Raw genomic sequence first — 18053 nt, forward strand, 5'->3', positions numbered from 1 at the left:
TCACGAATAACTCCGCGCCGCTCTACTTCCTGTTTACGGGAGGCGGGGCTCGTGGGGAACGCTCCCTGCTCTCAGCCAATGGGAGAAGCGGCTGCTAAGCCTCGGCCCAAAAGGGAAGGAGAAGAGGCGGTGCTTCTCTTCGGGTGAGTGGATTCGTAGCCAATGGGAAGGCAGCGGGCGGGAGGGAAGGAAGCGGCGGCCAATGGGAGGCGCCTTGTGCTCCGGCCAATCGGAGGGAGCTGTCTCATTGTGGCGGCGGCGGCCTCCGAGCGGCAGGGGGCGCTGTGGCAGCAGGCCCAGACCGGAAAGGCGCGCGGACCGGAAGGAGGCGGGGGAGCGAGCCAGCAAACGGACACCGAGAGAGAGGGGCTGCCTGGTCGCGACGCGCCTCCGCCGCTTCCCTTTTCTTCCCCTTCCCTCCTTCCTCCTCTTTCCTTCCTTCCTCCTGGGGCCTCGAGCGCGGAGGTGAGCCGGGAGGGGCCTGGTTCTCGGGGAAGGAGGGGCGCTGCGCTGCGGGAGGGAGGGAGGCCTCCGCGACAAAGCTGGCTTTTCTTCTTCCCTCGCGGCAGCTAGGGGCCCGTCTCTCGTGCTCCAGGGCGCCCTTCGGCCCAGCGCTGCCTCGGGGCTCCGTGATGCGGGGCGCGCCTTTCCCTCGGGGAGCTCCGTCGGCCAAGCCGTTTCCGGAGAGGCTCCCTTCGGGGCTCCTCTCCGACCGCTCAGGCCGGGTCTGTGCCTGGCGGGGGGGGGAGGGCTCTTGGGGCCGAAGGGCGAGGGAGAGTCGCTGGTAAGGAAGCCCTAGGGAGCCTCCAGGGGAGCAGCTCAGCTCCTCCTGGCTCTTCCTAAGGGTTCAGACAGAGCCACAGCCGCCCATTTCGGCTGCTTTGAGAAAGGAGCCCTGCTCTTCCTTGGCGATCGCTCTCCACGCAAAGCAGGCTTCCCTGCAGAGAAAGGCAGCCCAGAGGCTCAGAAGAAGGAGAGCAAGGGAAGCGCCTCAGCCCTGGGCTCCTGCTTCCAAAGCCTTAGCCATGCATCTGGACCGGCGGGGGCTTTGTCTTCCGTCGAGGCTTGTCTTGTGAGCCTGGGCCTGGCCTCTCTTTCAGAAGCTGCCGACTGGAGAAGCGGCTCTTCATGATATCATGTCCAATGTTTCCGTGGACAGAAGCGCCAGGCTGCAGGAGATCCGGAAGGGGCTGCAGTTCATACAGTAAGGGCTCTCTGTCTGGGAATTGGGCTGGGACTGGGAAGCTCTTGCTTTCTTTATGCAGTGCCCCTCTGGGGGTGCCAGCCTTGCCCTCGGCTAATAAACCCAGGGGCAAAGCAAAGGCACCAGGTGCTTTGCCCTCTGCCTTTGAGAATAACCCTCTTAAAGTGGCACTTCTTCTGGGCAGTTCTCATTCAAGGCTTGCAGGATGGCCCTTTGGCCACAGCCATGCTTTAGTCTCTACTTCGTTCTGGGCATCAAATGTGTTTCTGTCAAGGAGGGAAAAGGCTGCCAACTGGAGGAGATCAGAATAGCAAAGGCACAGAGGCAAAGGGGCTGCACTGACTCCTCCAGGCAGAACTTGGAAGGCCAAAGCCACACTAGATCTCCCTTGCAAAAGCCTCGGTTTGGCCCCCAAATGCTCCTCAACCCCCCAGGGAAGTTGAGGGGCATTTTGCTATCTTTGTCCCCCCGCAAGGGCCATTTTAGGGCTAAGAGAGACATTCTTTTGCAATAGGAAGTGACTCAGAAGTCACTTTCTGTTTTGAAAGAGGCCTCGGCTGGACTAAAATGCTGCCGGAAGAGGACAGAATCACGGAGGGAATAATAATAATAATAATGATCATTTTATTTCTTACCTGCCTCTCTTTGCGGCTCAAGGCAAGTTACAAGAGAGTTAAAACAGCATCATTACATAAAACACCGTCATTAGATAAAAGAAAAGTATGTCCCGGGGACCTCCCTCGCTCCTGAACTGAAGAAGCCAAGTGGAAGTGCAGGGATGTCTTTGGGAAAGGCCTGAGCTTTTCTGTTTCTGTCTCTCTTTTCTAGGTCTACTTTACCCTACCCAGGGACTCACGAACAATATGAGGTAACAGTCTTCCTTTGTGGACTTCTTTGGCGGAGCCGGAGCCGACTCCGCAGCAGGCAGACATCTACAGTTTGTTTTGGGGCTGCAAGATAGGATTTTATATCCTGCAGCAGCATTCCTACTTCCAGTGGCCGGCCCTGAGAAGCAGCAATGTTGCGGCAGGAGGAGTGTCTTACGCTTGAGGAATACTTGGGGAGCCCTGTCCCCATTTGCTGTGAGCCAGCTTCTCAGTGCCATGCTTCTTTGCCTCCCTGTTGCAGAGAGAGAGGATGGCAAGAGCTGGTTCTTAATTAGCTAAGAATAAAACAATCTTGTCTCCTCTGAAAAATTGGCTTCCTTGCTAATCACCCAGAGCTCAAGGCCACGTCTGGAGAAGTTGAACCAACGCTGCTGGGCATATTTGGGTTGGATCTTCCCCTTAGTCCCAAGCAGAGGAGACTCCCCGAATCAGTGGAATTTACACAGGTGCTGACTTCTCAAGTTAGCATTCGTTCAGTGAGTCCACAATAGTTGGAACTAACCCTAAGATTTAAGCCATTGTTTGTTTATTTCTTTTGAACCGCACTGAATGGCTCCCATTTTCCCCTCCCAGGGCTGCCACTTTCTTCTGGCCAACCTGTGGTGGGGATCATGAGTCTGAGCATGTTCTGGTGGTGCTTTTAGCTTCTTTTCATGTATTGCCTTGCCAAAACTTTCTAGTATGCAGGAGTTGCTAAGGACTGTAGGAGGGATCGCATCAGAAAAAGCTACTTAACGGCTGGCTCTTCCTACAACTGGTGCTTCTTCAAGAAAGAAGAAGACGAGTGAAATATTGTGAACATAAGAGCCGTCCTATTAAGTCCTTAACCGAGACTTTGTTTTTCAGGTTTTCATCCGAGAGCTTGTTAAAAATCTCTTTAACGAAGGGAACGATGCTTACCGAGAAGGCAACTGGGAAGGATCGCTGAGCCACTACTCAGAAGCTCTAAACATAGCCGATTATGCCTCTTCTGAAGGAATCCACATTTCTAATGAAATATTAGAGAAGCTGCGTGTAAATCGCATAGTATGTTATTCAAAGAAGGTAAGAGAGGCATCAAGAGGGTGAATGGGAGAGCATTTCATGGCCTTCTCAAGTGCTAGGTTTCCTCTCTGAGAAAGTAGGGAGCTGGTCGGCAACATAACGTTCTCTTAAAATGTCCCATCTCTCCTTCTGTCGCTTGGCGTTTTTAGTCAAGGCAAGGGTTTTGTGGAGGTTTTTGGCAGTTGACAAATCAGTGCTGTACTTTTTATAAGGGAAGAAACCGTTTGTTTTTAATTGGTGTTTTGCTATTAGTACTGTATTTTATAGGTCTTTAAAAATATTGTTCTGAACTATCATGAGTCCCAGCTTTGGGAGAAAGGCAGGTTGTTTAATTGCTCAACCAATCAGGATCATAAATCTGTCTGCTGGCCACTTGTGTTAGTTCCGGTTGCAGATAGGGGACTGTGTTGCGTCTCTTGGAGCTGCCATGAAAACAGTGGTTCCTAGGGCCTCAAGACACTTTGGACCTCAGTTTACAAAAGGTCCAGCCAGCATGCCCAGTGGTTATCTGGGATAGGGAGAATTGTCATCCAGCTATATTTGGAGGGCGAAACGTTGAGACTGGTTGGAAAGATGCCGTACAAAAAGGGAGATCCTGTATCCTGTCTCTACTGTTCCGCAAGGAGAGTTCCATCCATAGATATTTCCCAGTAGTCCTAGTTTAAAATCTCCCAGTATGAAGGAATGGTGCTGCTGGACTTGCAGTTTTCTGGAATCTCTGCTCCGCGTTCTCTGTTTCACATTAGGCATCAGTCTCCATTATATGAAATGATCATTGCCATAGTTGCCTAACCCCTAAGATCCCAGTAAAGAAACGTTCTTGATAACTCTCTTCATTTGAACAGGGGCAGCATGACAGAGTTCTAGAGGACTGTGGGGTCGTTTTAAAGCTGAATGAAAATAATTTCAGAGCTCTCTACCGGAAATCCAAAGCCTTAAAAGAACTAGGAAGATACAAGGAGGCTTACGATGCTGTTGCTAAATGTTCCCTTGCAGTGCCGCAGGTAAGCAGACCAGGCCGCCAAAACTAAGTGGGGTTCAAGGAGGCTGACTTGTTTGTGCTGAGGGATACAATAGGCAGGAGATGGATATGGATATATATATATATGTGGATGTTATCTTATTAATGAAGGTCAGGGTCTGTTTGCGTACTTCACATGCATGAGATGGCTTCTTCTCTTGCGGAGTCCTGGTACAGAGCACTTTTGTGGGCAGAGACCTGGGAAAATGCTAGATGTAAAGGTAGTGTGTTAGTCTGTTGCATGAAAATCCTGAGAGATGCTCAGATGCACAGAACTCCCTAACACTACACTATCTTTTCTTTGTTAAAAATAGGATGAAAGTGTAATAAAACTGACTCAAGAACTTGCTCAGAAGCTTGGACTGAAGATCCGAAAAGCCTACGTTCGGGCAAAAGTAAGTAGAGCCAGCTTTTTGTGTGTTGCTTTTGGAAAAGCTGTTTCTTTTTTTATTGGTTGCCAATGGCTACCAATTTATAATGGTATGCTTCATTGCAGCCTTCCCCAAACCCTATTTCTGGAGAAGCATCGAGTAAGGTAAGATGCTGGGGTCTTCTCTGAGTAGACTGAGGGTTTTTCTCAGAATGAAATAGTCCCTCATCAGTATAAATTCATTTATGTCTTGTAACGTAAGACATCAGTTCCCTTGGCTTTGGGTTAGATCCAACACTAAACACTAAAATGTTTTGTTCAATTTAAACAGCCAGAAATCAATGGGCTTGATTCTTTGGACTGCCTTGTGCAGAACTTGTTGGACAATTGTTTGCCGGTGTTCTCAGTAACAGAGCTGTAAAAAGTATGTTTTTGATGCTGAAAGGAGACTCCTGTCCTGATTGTGTGCCTACAGCAGGCGTCAGAATGAATGCCATCTGAGTTTAAGTTTAATCAGGGGATATGTTGCTTTTAAAGTATGTTCAACAGGAGTTTGTGATGAGTGGCTGCTGTCTCTTACCTTTTTACTGGAAACCGTTTGGCAGCAACAGTTTTCACATTAATGATGCTTGCGTTCCATATTTTTGGGCTTGGATTTCTCTCCTGTTTCGCTGGAGCGGCAGTTGCATGTTAAACCTTTTGGAGGCACTTGGCTCAAAAAGGGAAGCAAAAATGCCTGCCCTGAGGCATTGGTGTGCAGACATCCTGCTGACAGGTATTTTGTTTGCTTGCAGGTTTCACATACTTCTATAGAAGATATTGAATCAGGTGAGGCTTCTGGGGCTTAATGGGGAATTCCGCTCCCGTTCTTTTTAGCCGATGTATTTGTTTTATATAGGCCAGTCTGGAGTGGCCATGGGGAGAGAGTTCATCTCCTTCCTCCCAGCTTTTAGGATGCAGCTGTGTTGGCTTCTGAGCAGGCGAGAACCAGTCTCTAAAAGATGCAAGGCCTGCTTTCTCCAGTTTGCTGCCCTCCACTTCCCACAGCCCCTCAGCCATTTGCCATGTTGACCAGTGCTTGCGGAGGGCACCAGGTTAGAGAAGGCTGTACTGTACCAGGATGGATTTGGGGAGACCCATCTGGCACCTGTTCCTTGGCAGGGTTTGTGAACCCTGCTTGCTGAATTCATAGTCCATGCGCTCTTCCTGGAGGAACACATCAATTTGTGCACTTCCTTCGTGTTTCTCATGAAGCCAGTAGGCTAGTTGCCCTCTTTTTAAGATCATAGGGAACAAAGTTAGGCCTGGATGCTAACACAGAACTGTTTTGATTTGGAAAGACCATGCTGGCTGGCCTTGTGGCCTAGTGAGAGGCACAAAATGGCCTGACTAAGGGGAAAGGAGCCAGCAGCACCCCTCACCATCAGGAAGAGGCTGCACAGGCTCCTATCTCACATTAGCTGGGGATTGAGGTGGGGGCTGAACTCAAGTCGCCACTTGGTTCCCCTTATTTTTGAGGGGTTCAGGATGAAGTTTGTCCCTTTGTGGAAGGACCTGTCCATCTCTTTGAAGGTTCCTGGTATCTCTCCCTCTCCTCCCAAAACCAAACTCTGTTTTTCAGATTTTTCTGGTTGGAAGGAGAAGGGCCTTTCTTCCTCCTCATCCCCCACTCCTTCTAGCTTTGCCCCTGAGCTGCCGGGCAACCTGGCTGCCTTACCATCGGTGTCTCTGGCTGGCCTCTCTGCAGAGAAGGGCTGCCTCTCTGCTCCTTCCCTGGCTAACGGAGGACCTTTCCCTCTCCCTGAAGGCTGCTTGGACTGCGGGGATGGCGACGACATCCTTGGGGATGAGATAGATGAATTGCTTGACTCCGTTTCAGATCCTGGGGAGAGCATCATGGTAAGAAGCCATCTTCCATTTTTTTCTTGGGAGGAAAACACATTTGGTTTCCCTGAAGCTTGTGGGGTTATCCATCTTATCATGGCTTCCAAGGCTGCAGCTCTAGTTTTAGACCCCTTGACTGAAGTCTCTGGCCAGACTTTTTCCTCTTGCCGTGGGAGTCATTTCCAAGAACTAGTTCTGCATATGTATGCGTAGAAAGCCTAAGAGTGGAAGTATAGAAGTGTGTTAGTGGTGGGATTCTGTTACAGAAAGTTTGCTAACTTTTGGCACCTACCTGGCTGTATTTAGTGGCTGCTTTATACCTGAGACGCATCTGTTTTGGAACATATGACACAAAGGCTAGCAACTCTCCATGCTTCTCTTAATGATTTTGTCACTTGGCAGCCACTGCTGTTCACCTGCTTGTAATAATGATTTTAATCCAGAAGGCTTAAAAGTGGCTTTGGTGAGCCTGACCTCTCTTCTCCTTCCTTGTGCCCTAGTCCAGCACGGTCGTCCGAGGAGCCCTCCCGACAGCTGCCATCACCCCCAGCATCCCTTTCTCAGCCCCTTTGCTTGGGACGTTGTCGGTCGGGCCGGGTTTTGTCTCTGCGGGCTCTTATTCAGAAATGTATTCCTCCCAGCCCTTGGTTTCTGTCCTGGACACCTTCTGCTCCTCCTTAAGTAGCTTCTCAATTGGTGACTCTAAAAGAGGTAAGGAAATCAAGTGGTACAGTAACCCCTTGAGTTTCTGAGCGGCAATGAGCCTTTCTGTCCTCCTCCTGCGTTGTGGCACAGGCTGTGCCTTTACTTTTAGCCACATTGAGTTCCACTTGGGAAAAAAGGGAATGGGGCATACAATAAAGACATACTTCCTAGATTTGGTTACTGTTTCTAAGGTTTGGGTAGTTACTCTTTGGCCCAGTGTAGGAAAAGCAATAACAGTTTAGTGCAGTGGTCCCCAAACTGTGCTCTTGGACTCAGCCATGTCTGGGATTCTGGGAGCTGAAGTCCAAACTTTGGGGACCACGGCACCATCGTGATTGAAAAAAGTTTCCTATGCTCATCTCTGCAAAAGGGGTGCCGCTTTTCATCTTTACTGTGGGTGAAATGACTATAAAACTAACTTGTGGCCTTCTTAATCCCAACAGATATAACCAGTTCTCTTTCTAGAGATGTCAGCTCAGCGTTAAACAGTAGTTCTCCTCTCCGACTTGTAAGTAACTGTGCAGACTTTCTTTTCCAAACACAATGCAGTTCTAACATTCATTCTTATGACGAATCTTAAGTGTGTCCGTTCTCCTTGTCTCTAAAAACTGAGGTTTTTTCTTCAGAAGAGACTTTCAGATTATTTTAAAAATGGGCCAGGGCCATTGCAACCCAGGTTTAAATCCCAACTCAGCTTCAGAGCCTGTTTGATGAGCTTGGGACAGCTTCTGCTTGTTGTCCTGCCCTACTTTGCAGGACTGTCGTAAAATGGGGTAGGGGGGCAGAGAAGTGTGCCCTGAGTTCCTTGGAGGGAAGGACGTGATTTTAAAAATGCAGTTCACACTATGTCAGTGGGATACTAGTTTGTTCTTGTTTCTGTTCTGAAAGCCAGCATTGTTTTCTTCCCAACAGATGAATGGGCCTACGAGTTTGTTTGGGTCTGAGAACTACATTGGGATTTCAAGTCCACCTCGAAATGACTATTCCAGTGTCTTTGACGGTGGGCTTGCTAATGCGCCCATGTCAACAACGACACCTTTAGTCGCATGGAATCCCCTGGAAGCCACCCATGAGTTGAGACAGGCCTGCCAGACATGCTTTGTCAAGAAAGGTGAGGAGTGGTCTGAGCCCTGGAAGCTGGGCTGAATATTGCTAGGAAGCAGCATCTTTATTTTCCTTTTTATGCAAGTTGCTAATTTTGCCCCGGTTACTAGAAAGTTGAGAACAAACCACCTCAACCAAATTGTAATGTTGGAGGACAGAATGTTCCTTGTCTTATTAGCTTTCTGTAATTAATGTTTTAAGCTGGCAGGGGCTCAGAGGTTTATTTAAAGTAATGGAAGGAAAAGTCTTGTTATAAATTTTGTTGCTTTTAGTAACTGCAGCTCTTTTAGGAAGGGCTCCTGTTTGATTAATGTGAATGGCATACCAGGTTAATTTTGTAGTTTGCTTCATGTACAAAATTATAACAGTCTGTACCCTGAAGGCCCCAGATCTCATCTGATCTTGGAAGCAAAGTAGAGTTAGTCCTACTTAGTACTTGGATGGGAGACTGCCAGTGAATCCCAGGTGCTGCCGGCTATATTTCAGAGGCAGGAACAGGCAAAGCCACCTCTTGAGGATTCCTTGCCTAGGAAAACCTAGGAAGAATTCATGGCATCGCCATAAGTCAAAGACGACTTGGTGGCACATATACACACACATACACTGCTATGAACAGACATGACATTATACTGAAAAGACAGTGGTCTCCAGGGTTGTGAAATGACGCTTAGCTTGACTAAGGTTGGATCCCTTGCCTGTTTGCCTTAAGCAGGGATGGGAATCATGTGGTGCTCCAAATGTTGTTGGACTGGGTTCCCAGGATTCCCCACTATTGGCTGTAATGCCGACCAAGGGGCTGCAAGAACGCTCAGTCCGGAAGCATATGGGAGATTGCTGTTTGCCATCCCTGATTTTAAGAACACAGTTCTACATTTGATGGCAGGCTGGGAGAGAGAAATGAATGAAGAAACAGGTGGAGTATTCATTGGAAGCATAACCTCCTTCCCACTCCTTTTAGATCTAAAACTATGGGAATACACTTACAACCCCACCTTAGAGCACCTGTGTAAGAAGGATATCCTCATAGGTAAAATAAAGAATTCTGAAGATAAGTCGTGGAAGAAAATAAGGCCAAGGCCAACGAAGACACAGTACGTGGGGCCATATTATATATGCAAAGGTAAGGATTGTAACGGCGGAACTCTATGCATTTCAGTTTGTGTGTCATGGGCTGGGTGCCATTTATGAATACTACATTTTCTTTACCTGGGCAGATATCAATTTATAGGGTGTTAACCCTGCTCCTGAAGCAGATTTTTCATTGTGAAGTGTCCTGTGCTGTAGAAGTTCCCATTCTCCCGACTTCACTGTGACACAAAAGGCCATACATTTGTGAGCGAGGATGAAAGGAATTGTCTGCATACCTTACAGTCTTTGCTTCTCTTTCTCTCGCCTTCTTTCTCTCTTGTATTTCCTCCTCTTGCCACATTCTAGACGTTGCTGCCGGCGAGGAGTGTAGGTATTCTGGCCATTGTACCTTTGCCTATTGCCAAGAGGAGATCGACGTCTGGACCTTGGAGCGCAAGGGGGCCTTCAGCCGGGAAGCCCTGTTCGAAGGCAACGGAGAGATCAGCTTGACCGTCTCTCGGCTCCTTCAGGAGCATCATGGCCTCTTCATGTTCCTTTGCGAGGTATTTTGCTCAGACTCTATTAAGGCAGCACAAGAACAGGGCAGTGAAAAGCAACTTCAGGCGCCTAGCTGAACCACTCTGGAACGTCTCTGGAATAATTTCTTTGGGTGGGGAGAGAGCCATCCTGACTTTGAACACACAAGGAGGTCTTTCAGCCATTAAAAATCAAATTCCTCCACGGAAGGTACAAACAGGACCTATCCGTGTTTGTTGGAAACTGACAGACATTCAGTTCCCTTCTTCCCATTGCAGGGAACAAATTAGGCCTGCAACCAAAGTTTGTATCCTCTCCTTGTGCTTCAAAGCAGGAGTTGTTCTTTGTTAGAGCGAGAGATAGTAGTAAACCAATACATTCCTTTTTTCCTTTTCTAAGAGTGCTTTCCTTTTGTATTCCAGAAATGTTTTGAGCATAAACCCAGAATAATCAGCAAAAGGAATAAGGATAACTCTTCTACCTGTTCTCATCCTGCTATGCATGACTTCGAAGACAACAAGTATGCTCAAAAATCTTCCTTGGGTTCTAAAAGAGCGAGAGGTTTCTAGATAAAAGAGTAGGATAGGCTGCAACTTTCACACAAGTGTGAGAGAGATTTAAGTTATTGTTTGTAACATGAAGCAAGTGGGTCAAATTCAGTAGCTCTTGTGGCTCTGCTGAAGTTTCTTTTGCAGACATGTCTCTGTATGGTGCTACTACTATTCTTGCGTTCTGGCACTCTTGGTATCTAGCCCAGGGCCTCTTAGCTTGGTAGCAGAAGGATTTGGGGCTTGAGTTTGGGTTTGGCAGGAGGTTGTTCTGTAGACATGGCACCTTCCAGATGTTTCTCGTATTGTGACAGCCAGAGCTGGAAATGCAGAGCCATGTGCAAAATCCAAATTCAGGTTTACTCCTTGGTATCTCCAGTTTAAATAAAGGATAAATTGGCTGTGTAGTTTTGTTTGGATAAGGCAAATAGGTTTGGTCCCCAAACGTTTCACAAGGCTACACCAGCTTTCTGCTGCCCAGTGGGGCATTATGTGCAGCTGTTCTTCATGACCGTGACTTCATATATTCAGTTTTTTATGGGATCTAGTCTTCTGAATCGGTTGTTTAAACAAGCCTTGACTCACCCATGCCCTTGAACCGATCCTTCCTCCTCAGGTGCCTTGTCCACATTTTGCGAGAAACAACAGTGAAGTATTCCAAGATCCGGCCTTTTCATTCCCAGAGCCAGCTAGACCTGTGTAGGCATGAAGTCCGCTATGGCTGCTCACGGGATGATGAGTGTTTCTATGCCCACAGTCTTGTGGAGCTCCAGGTCTGGATGATGCAGAATAAGACAGGTAAGAACATGCACACAAAAGTGCTCCTGTGCGTGGGCAAAGTGCATTTTCTCTTCACACAGTAGCCTTACTTGCCCTAATCCTTGTTTGACAAGACAGGAGTCTAGTCTCCTTCAAGGGTCCCTGGTGTTGTAGGCTATGACAGACTCTCATGGCAGTGAAGGGGGTCACTCTGTAGCTGCATGTTTGTTGAGTACAGTCATTCTTCAGCAAGGAATGTGTGAGAGCACAACCTTGTTTCCTATTGCAGAGGTTTTACTTTCACTGTTCTTATGAAATTATACCCACCAACATTAAGCTTTCATAATCTGGGAGGTTTTAAAACTTTCTCTGTGTCAAAACTATTTGTGCTCAGCCATTTTAAGATGTAGCCTAAGGTGCGGGGTTTTTTAATCATGAGATTAACCTTCTGTTAAAAATCAGGTGCCTGTAGAAAATCCTGTTTTTTCCTTGCTGCTGTTGTAAGCCTAACTCAGTCCAGACATATGCCTTTCTGGGGGGAAAGTGATATTTACTTCTGGGTAAACCTGCTTAGAAATGCTTTGTATAACTAGTTTTTGGAACTTGGAAAGAAAAAGGTGTCTTGTCACCTGTAATTGAAATGATCATCACACAGCAAATCTTGCTTGTGCAAAGGTTAGCAACATGACAGTTGCCTAAGATGCATGTCTCCCTCACCACAGGTATTTCTCATGAGGCTATTGTTCAAGAATCAAAAAAGTATTGGCAGAACATGGAGTCTAATGCACTTGGAGCGCAGGTATTTTTTCTCAGATTGCCTCATGAAGCAACCAGCCTAGTGACTCAAAAGTAATGAAATGAAATAAAACTAGGGCTTGTAGTAGATCCAACTTGCTGTCTGCATGGGAGTCTTCTTGGTTCAATCCCAATTCTTGGGAAATGCCAGCGAACCCACTGCTACTCTGCTACTCAGAGTAGACAGTGCTGGGCATCTCTCCTGATATGAAGCAGCTTCCTTAGTAAAACCAGTGAACATACAAGTCCCCCCCCCCCCCCCCCCCCCCCCCACCCATTTGAATTCCAGAGCCCTTTAATAGAGGAAAAGTTGGGCACCACCTCCTGACTGTTTCTGCCTCCATGCAGCTGGCACTGTCTATTAAATGTGGCTTTTGGGCTTGCATACTCTTGACCTGACAAATAAATGCAACCAGAGTTGAGAGTCCAGAGCAACTTATATAAAATAGATAGTAACAAAATACAGTGGGCACCTCCTCTCTCCCACTGCAGGCACCTGGATAGAGCCTCTGTTAAAATTCAGGCAGGTGCATATGGGATGCCTCTGGTTGTCTTCTGTCTCTCTGGATGTTTATGGTGTGATTGTGTGTGTGTGAGAGAGACCTATTTTTGCCTACTTAAATGGTCTTGCCCTTTTTGCTTTATCTTTCAAGATTCTCAGCAACCAAGCGAAGCACGGATCTCTGAACCTGAAAATGAAGTTTGTGTGCGCACAGTGCTGGAGAAACGGCCAAGTTAGTGAGCCAGACAAAAACAAGAAGTACTGCAGCGCAAAAGCAAGGCATCCGTAAGTCACGCAGCAACCCTTGGGAGAGACTTATGTTGGGCGCTTGGGTGATGGAGGTTTTAGTTTAGCACACCTGGAGTTTACTTTCCAGAACAGAGTGGCATTGCATGATATATCCAGATGTGTCCGTCTGCTGGCACAACCATAGGGATTCCCTTAGATGCTGCATCTGAGCATTTTGACATAGGCTCTTGTTTTGAGGGAACAGGAAGGGGTCTTTGCGGCTCTTTTAGTCTCTTGGTGTGTTGCATTTTGCTCCCCACCTCCTGGGTTGTGTAATGCTTGATGAACAAGTCATCTGTTTGTAGGAACATAAGCAGCTGCCTTGTGCAAATTGATCCACTTTGCCCAATATTGTCAATGCTGACTGACAGCTCCTCATCCCCTGGTCTGTGCAATGTTTGGTGAAAACAGTTAGGCATCTATTTCTAGGAGCATAACAGAGTCAGAGAGCAGAGTCAGAGTCCTAACTTGTTTAGGAGCTGTAGATATTAACATTTTTATGCAGAGGTCCCCTGAGACCTGAAAATGGTTTCAAGGGTTCCTCCAGGTAAAAAGGTTGGCGAAGACTGCTTTACGGTGACTTGGGTTTGTGCAGCCGTGCCGAAATAGCTCTGAACGTCTGGTGTCCTTTCAGGTGGACCAAAGATCGCCGGGTGATGCTGGTCATGTCCAACGAACGGAAGAAGTGGAACACCATCCGCCCGCTTCCCACAAAGAAGCAAGTGCCTTTGCAGTTTGATGTGAGCATGTCTTTAAGATCAGGGGTTGCCTTTGGTGTGGTCCTGGCTTTGGTTCTGGCATTAACTCTTTTTGTGCACTGACAACCTGAAATTAGAAGTTTTCTTACTCCCAGCTTGTGGGAGGATTTGCTCTTGTACCTTTGCTTTAAAATGCTTCATCCCTGTGAGCATTTTAACAGAAAAGTGTTGCCCTTGGAAAGCATGCCAATCGCTTGCCATTTAAAGGTGGTTACATTTGCATCCTCCCTTTCTGCTAAGGAGCTTGGGTTTGGGATCCTTGTTTTCAGAACAACCCTTTGAGGTAGGCTAGTCCCCATTCACCACAGTGATCCTTTTGACGGAACGGGTGGCTGCGCAGCCCAAGTCTCAAAGTTTAATACCCCAACTGTTGACCCACATCAGTGGCTGCCAAAATGGAGTGAAAGCACCCATACTTTCCTTCAGAAAAAGTTGGGGTTCCTTTAAATAGTTCCTGTCTAGATGCTAAAGAGTCCGTAAGAGGGAAGGGCACAGTCTGCCAAACAGAAACGCCAAGTATTTCTCCTCCAGCTCAGCACCCTTTTAAGTACCTGGCAGTGCCTTCTGAATTTTCTTTCCAGTGGCAAAAGAGATATAGCTAGCCTTCAGAGAATGCAGCTGATGTGACCTGGGCATATTTCTCTTTCTTACTCAGTTGTGTAATCATATTGCATCAGGCAAGAAATGTCAATACGTTGGGAATTGCTCCTTTGCCCACAGTCAAGAAGAGCGGGAAATGTGGACTTATATGAAGGAGAATGGCAGTAAGTAAACGCAAATGGCGCATAATCGCCTGCTGTAGATCTGTTGGCATTCTGGGCTCCTTTACCTGCTTTGAGGTATGTTCTCCAGTTAATCCAACTTCACTTTGCAGAATACTTTTCAGCGGTGCTCACAGCCAGCATAAAATAAAGACCCAAAGCAGTGTCAGAGGAAACCAGTTCCCAGGCTCCTGGTTTGGCTACTTTACATTTTGCAAACTTCTGCCTAAGCCGGTTGACTTATGTTTGTGGCATTTGGGCTGTAGCAGCATATAGAATAGTTCAGCAAGCATGGCAAAACTGGGCATGTTGGGTCATGGGCAAGATGTTAGGGCAGAAAGAGAGAGAGGGTTGATGAAGCTCTAGTATCTTTCTTTAAAAGGATAGTGGAAGCTGCTGCTCTAACAAACTGTAGTTGAGGTTTCTCGTTGCAGGAGGTCATAGTGTGTTTCAACATGTAGAAATTACAGCGTGTGTGGTTCTTTCTTGGATGCATCTTAAAATGTCTCTAACAACTTGCGCATCATTCTAGTTTGCTGGGAAATGATATTAAAAGCAGCTTCCTATGAATGAGCCACTCCTCCTCTTCTGTTGCCACCTCTTCCTCCTATTTATACTCTGCCTATCTCCCAAAAACTGGGACCCTACAACACAAGTACGATATAGTTAAAGCTTGAAAAACTGCAGCAGTAGTAAAATGGAATTAAGCTATTAACACAGTAGGAAGTATTTAAAAGGTACAGTTAAAAGAACTTGCCATGCTTGAAGTATATTGACAGTGTTCTTTATAAGTTGACACCAGCTGGTTTTACTTGCTCCTGCCTTAATTGGTGTATGCTTACCGTGGCTTCTCTTCTCGCCTTAGTTCAAGACATGGAACAGCTCTATGAAATGTGGCTGAAGAGCCAGAAGCCAGAAAAGGGGGAGGATCAAGCTGCTCAAGCCAACAAGGAGAATGGGAAGCAAATCCACATGCCAACAGATTATGCCGAGGTTACGGTAAGTCCCAGAGATCCAGGCGCTACTCTTGGACCCTCGCAGCGCTCTCTGTGCCAGTCAGTTAAGGACTAGGACTAGCAGAATAGGACAAGGTTCCCTCTGATCAAGATGGGCCCAAAACGCGAAAGGCTTGTATTTGGAGACAGGAATGGGTGTTGTTGGTCAGCCCAGGGCCCACTCCTGTTGACAGGAGCTATGTGAGAGCAAAACATGGTGGTCATGAAGGTCTACTAGTCAGCAGTGAATTTGCACCAGAGAAGCTCACAACACTCCAGGCTCTCATTTCCTCAGAGCAGTCTTGACTTGGGGGCCGAGATGTTCAATTTGTCTTGTCCCATATTGTTAACCATGGCTGGCAGGCAGCAGTGTGTCTCCAGGGCTTCAGGCAGGGACAGTCGCAGGCCTACTTGAGATGCTGGGTATTGTCTTGGGGTCTGTCCAGGCCTGTGGGGTCAACCCTGGCTGATTGTGTTGTCCAAGCAGGGGTCTTTCCCCCTCCTGACCTGGATAAATCCTGGGGTCCATGCTAGGGCCTCCTGTTCTGTGCCAAGCCAATCCTGGGTCTTCCTTAAAGAGAGCCAGATGTTGGGGTGTGCATACATTATCCAAATTAACTGCATTTGCTTACCATGGATTAACCTTTTCCTGCATGAACCAGGTCGACTTCCACTGCTGGATGTGCGGGAAGAATTGTAACAGCGAGAAACAGTGGCAAGGGCATATCTCCTCGGAAAAGCATAAAGAGAAAGTATTCCACACGGAGGACGACCAAAACCGTTGGCAGCATCGTTTCCCAACAGGCTGTTTCAGCATTTGTGAAAGGTGGGTTGGGCTTCCCTTTGGCTGCCTTTGGTTGTATGTTTGCTTTTACTAAACCCCAGCATCCACCAGTTGTGGGAAATGTGTAGTTCTTGGGTGGCTTTGAGTGCCAGAATGCAACGTACCTCGCAGATCTTTGGCTCCTTTCCATCGCTGCTGTTGTTAAATGGCTGGGAATGAGAAATTCTGGCTGAGCTACAGCAACTCCCCCAAAGGCCTGCCAGATCCACCGGATCCTCACCCTTGATGTAGTTTGCCATGTTCAGGACCCCACAGCTGTGCAGAATTGCAGGACAAAGATTTCTCTGGCCACGTGGCTGGAGGAATGCATTTGGTGGCAGAGCTGATCTCTGAGGCTGCAGAAACTTGGCTTTGCTCCTGGGATGCATGTGGAAGGAAGGGCCGGGCTGAATTAGAGGCTCAGCTGGAAGGCAGCAAAAACACTCTGAGCAGCTTTGTCTGTAGGGACTGTCGCCCCTGACTCCTTTGCTCTTCTCTCTTTCCTCCAAACAGATATATGTCCGGTTTGTGTGCCGAAGGCAACAACTGTAAGTTTGCCCACGGTCCGGCCGAGCTCCGCGAATGGGAGGAGCGGAAGCAGGTGCTAAGGATGAAGTTCAGCAAAGCCAGGAAGGACCACTTGATCGCTCCCAACGATAATGACTTTGGAAAATATAGTTTTTTGTTTAAAGATTTAAACTAACCCTTGTCTATGGAAGGACGCCTTCGTTTGCCAGATGGAAGCGTGGAAACCGGGAGTGTGTTTTTTACCATAATCAGAAGAACAAGACGACAAAACAAGAGACGCATGTGACAGAAGCTGCAGGCCTCCTGCTTTTATTGGCCTGCATTGTTCCTCCTGAAGAACCAAACTCTAGTAGATGATGATGATGATGACGATCTTGTCGAAGGGGGAGAGGGAGCCAGCAGGCCTGTCTCTGTCTGTCTGTCAGTGCTCTCATGAAACCGAGCGCTGGGTGGAGTGAGTCCTAATAAAAACACGGCCTGAAGTCTTAGCGTGCTTTTTTGCCTTCTGTTGGGCAGAAGAGAGGAGTAAGTGGAGAGTAAGTGCAGGAGGAGGAGGAGGAGGAGGAGGAGGAGTTGGTGGCCTTGCGCCGCCTGGGAAGCCCCCAACGCTGGGCCTTCAGTTGGAAAGCAAATGTTTTTAAGGTAGGCTTCTTCTTTGAAGAGAGGCCTGGGCTCAGAAGAATTAAAACCAAACACAACAATTAATAGTAATGATGATGATGATGATGGATGAAATTCTTCAGATGTTTTAAATGGAGAGGATTTGTTTTAAAAGCAAAGAAGTTTGCTATTTATCTCTATGTAGGTTGCTTAATAATAACAATAATAATAATAATACAAAAAGGATTTTCTTATGATCACCAAAAAAGAGAGATTTTAAGCAAAATCACCCTTTAACTGCCATTAGATGTTGAATGGGGTATTTTTCTCTATTTGTATGTTTCAATATAACTGAAAAAGGTCTTGGGAGAGAAGGAGACTTGTATTACCTCTCCTTTCTCTCTCTCTCCTTCCTTCCTTTTTGTTCTGGAAACCCAGTCGTTTGGGATTCTGTTTCTTGGCCTTTGCTGCTGTTTGAGGCCAGGCTTTTGGAAGACCCACTTTCTGTATGTCAGTGTTGTGTATTGTATGGACCAATATTGCCTGTAATAAAGATACCTTTGCATACATAAAGACTCTTCAGGCTCCTGCAATGGCTCTGCGCCTCCCAGCATCCCCTCGGAAGACGGAGAGGCCAAGCCTGGAAGTGGGAAGAGTGTGGGGGTTGTGTCCCTGTTCCCCTCCAATGGTCCCTTCTGGGCATCTTGCCCCCAAGGATTCTGGTCTCTCTCTGGGCAAATCTTCCCCTGGGATTCTTTGCGGCTACGCTTCCCTCTTGAAGGCAAGCATGCCATGCTTCTCTATGGGCCGTCTTTCATGTGGGCTTCTCCTGGGCTTCCAGAGAGATCCCCATCCAGGTTTCCTTAGACAGG

General features: G+C 47.4%; 1 protein-coding gene across 7 annotated transcripts; it reads left to right on the plus strand.

Moving 5' to 3' along the window:
• Positions 1-4: 4 nt before the first annotated feature.
• ZC3H7A (zinc finger CCCH-type containing 7A) lies at positions 5-17748 on the plus strand. Of its 7 annotated transcripts, none has more exons than XM_042438360.1 (23): positions 5-143; positions 1101-1204; positions 2033-2072; positions 2938-3135; positions 3981-4139; positions 4471-4551; positions 4653-4691; positions 5321-5354; positions 6148-6425; positions 6911-7121; positions 7559-7623; positions 8028-8226; positions 9178-9339; positions 9654-9850; positions 10247-10344; positions 10989-11170; positions 11854-11930; positions 12580-12713; positions 13351-13456; positions 14130-14238; positions 15101-15234; positions 15893-16056; positions 16567-17748. In XM_042438360.1, the coding sequence occupies exons 2-23, from the start codon at positions 1137-1139 to the stop codon at positions 16754-16756; spliced, it is 2925 nt and encodes a 974-aa protein (XP_042294294.1). In that variant the 5' UTR covers positions 5-143; positions 1101-1136; the 3' UTR covers positions 16757-17748. The 7 variants fall into 7 exon arrangements, with proteins under 7 accessions (XP_042294294.1, XP_042294295.1, XP_042294292.1 ...); XM_042438361.1 differs by having other exon boundaries at positions 20-143; positions 1104-1204; XM_042438358.1 differs by lacking the exon at positions 5-143 and adding an exon at positions 309-465.
• Positions 17749-18053: the final 305 nt, after the last annotated feature.

Source organism: Sceloporus undulatus, chromosome 8 (genome assembly GCF_019175285.1).
Source record: "Sceloporus undulatus isolate JIND9_A2432 ecotype Alabama chromosome 8, SceUnd_v1.1, whole genome shotgun sequence".
NCBI classification, from domain to species: domain Eukaryota; kingdom Metazoa; phylum Chordata; class Lepidosauria; order Squamata; family Phrynosomatidae; genus Sceloporus; species Sceloporus undulatus.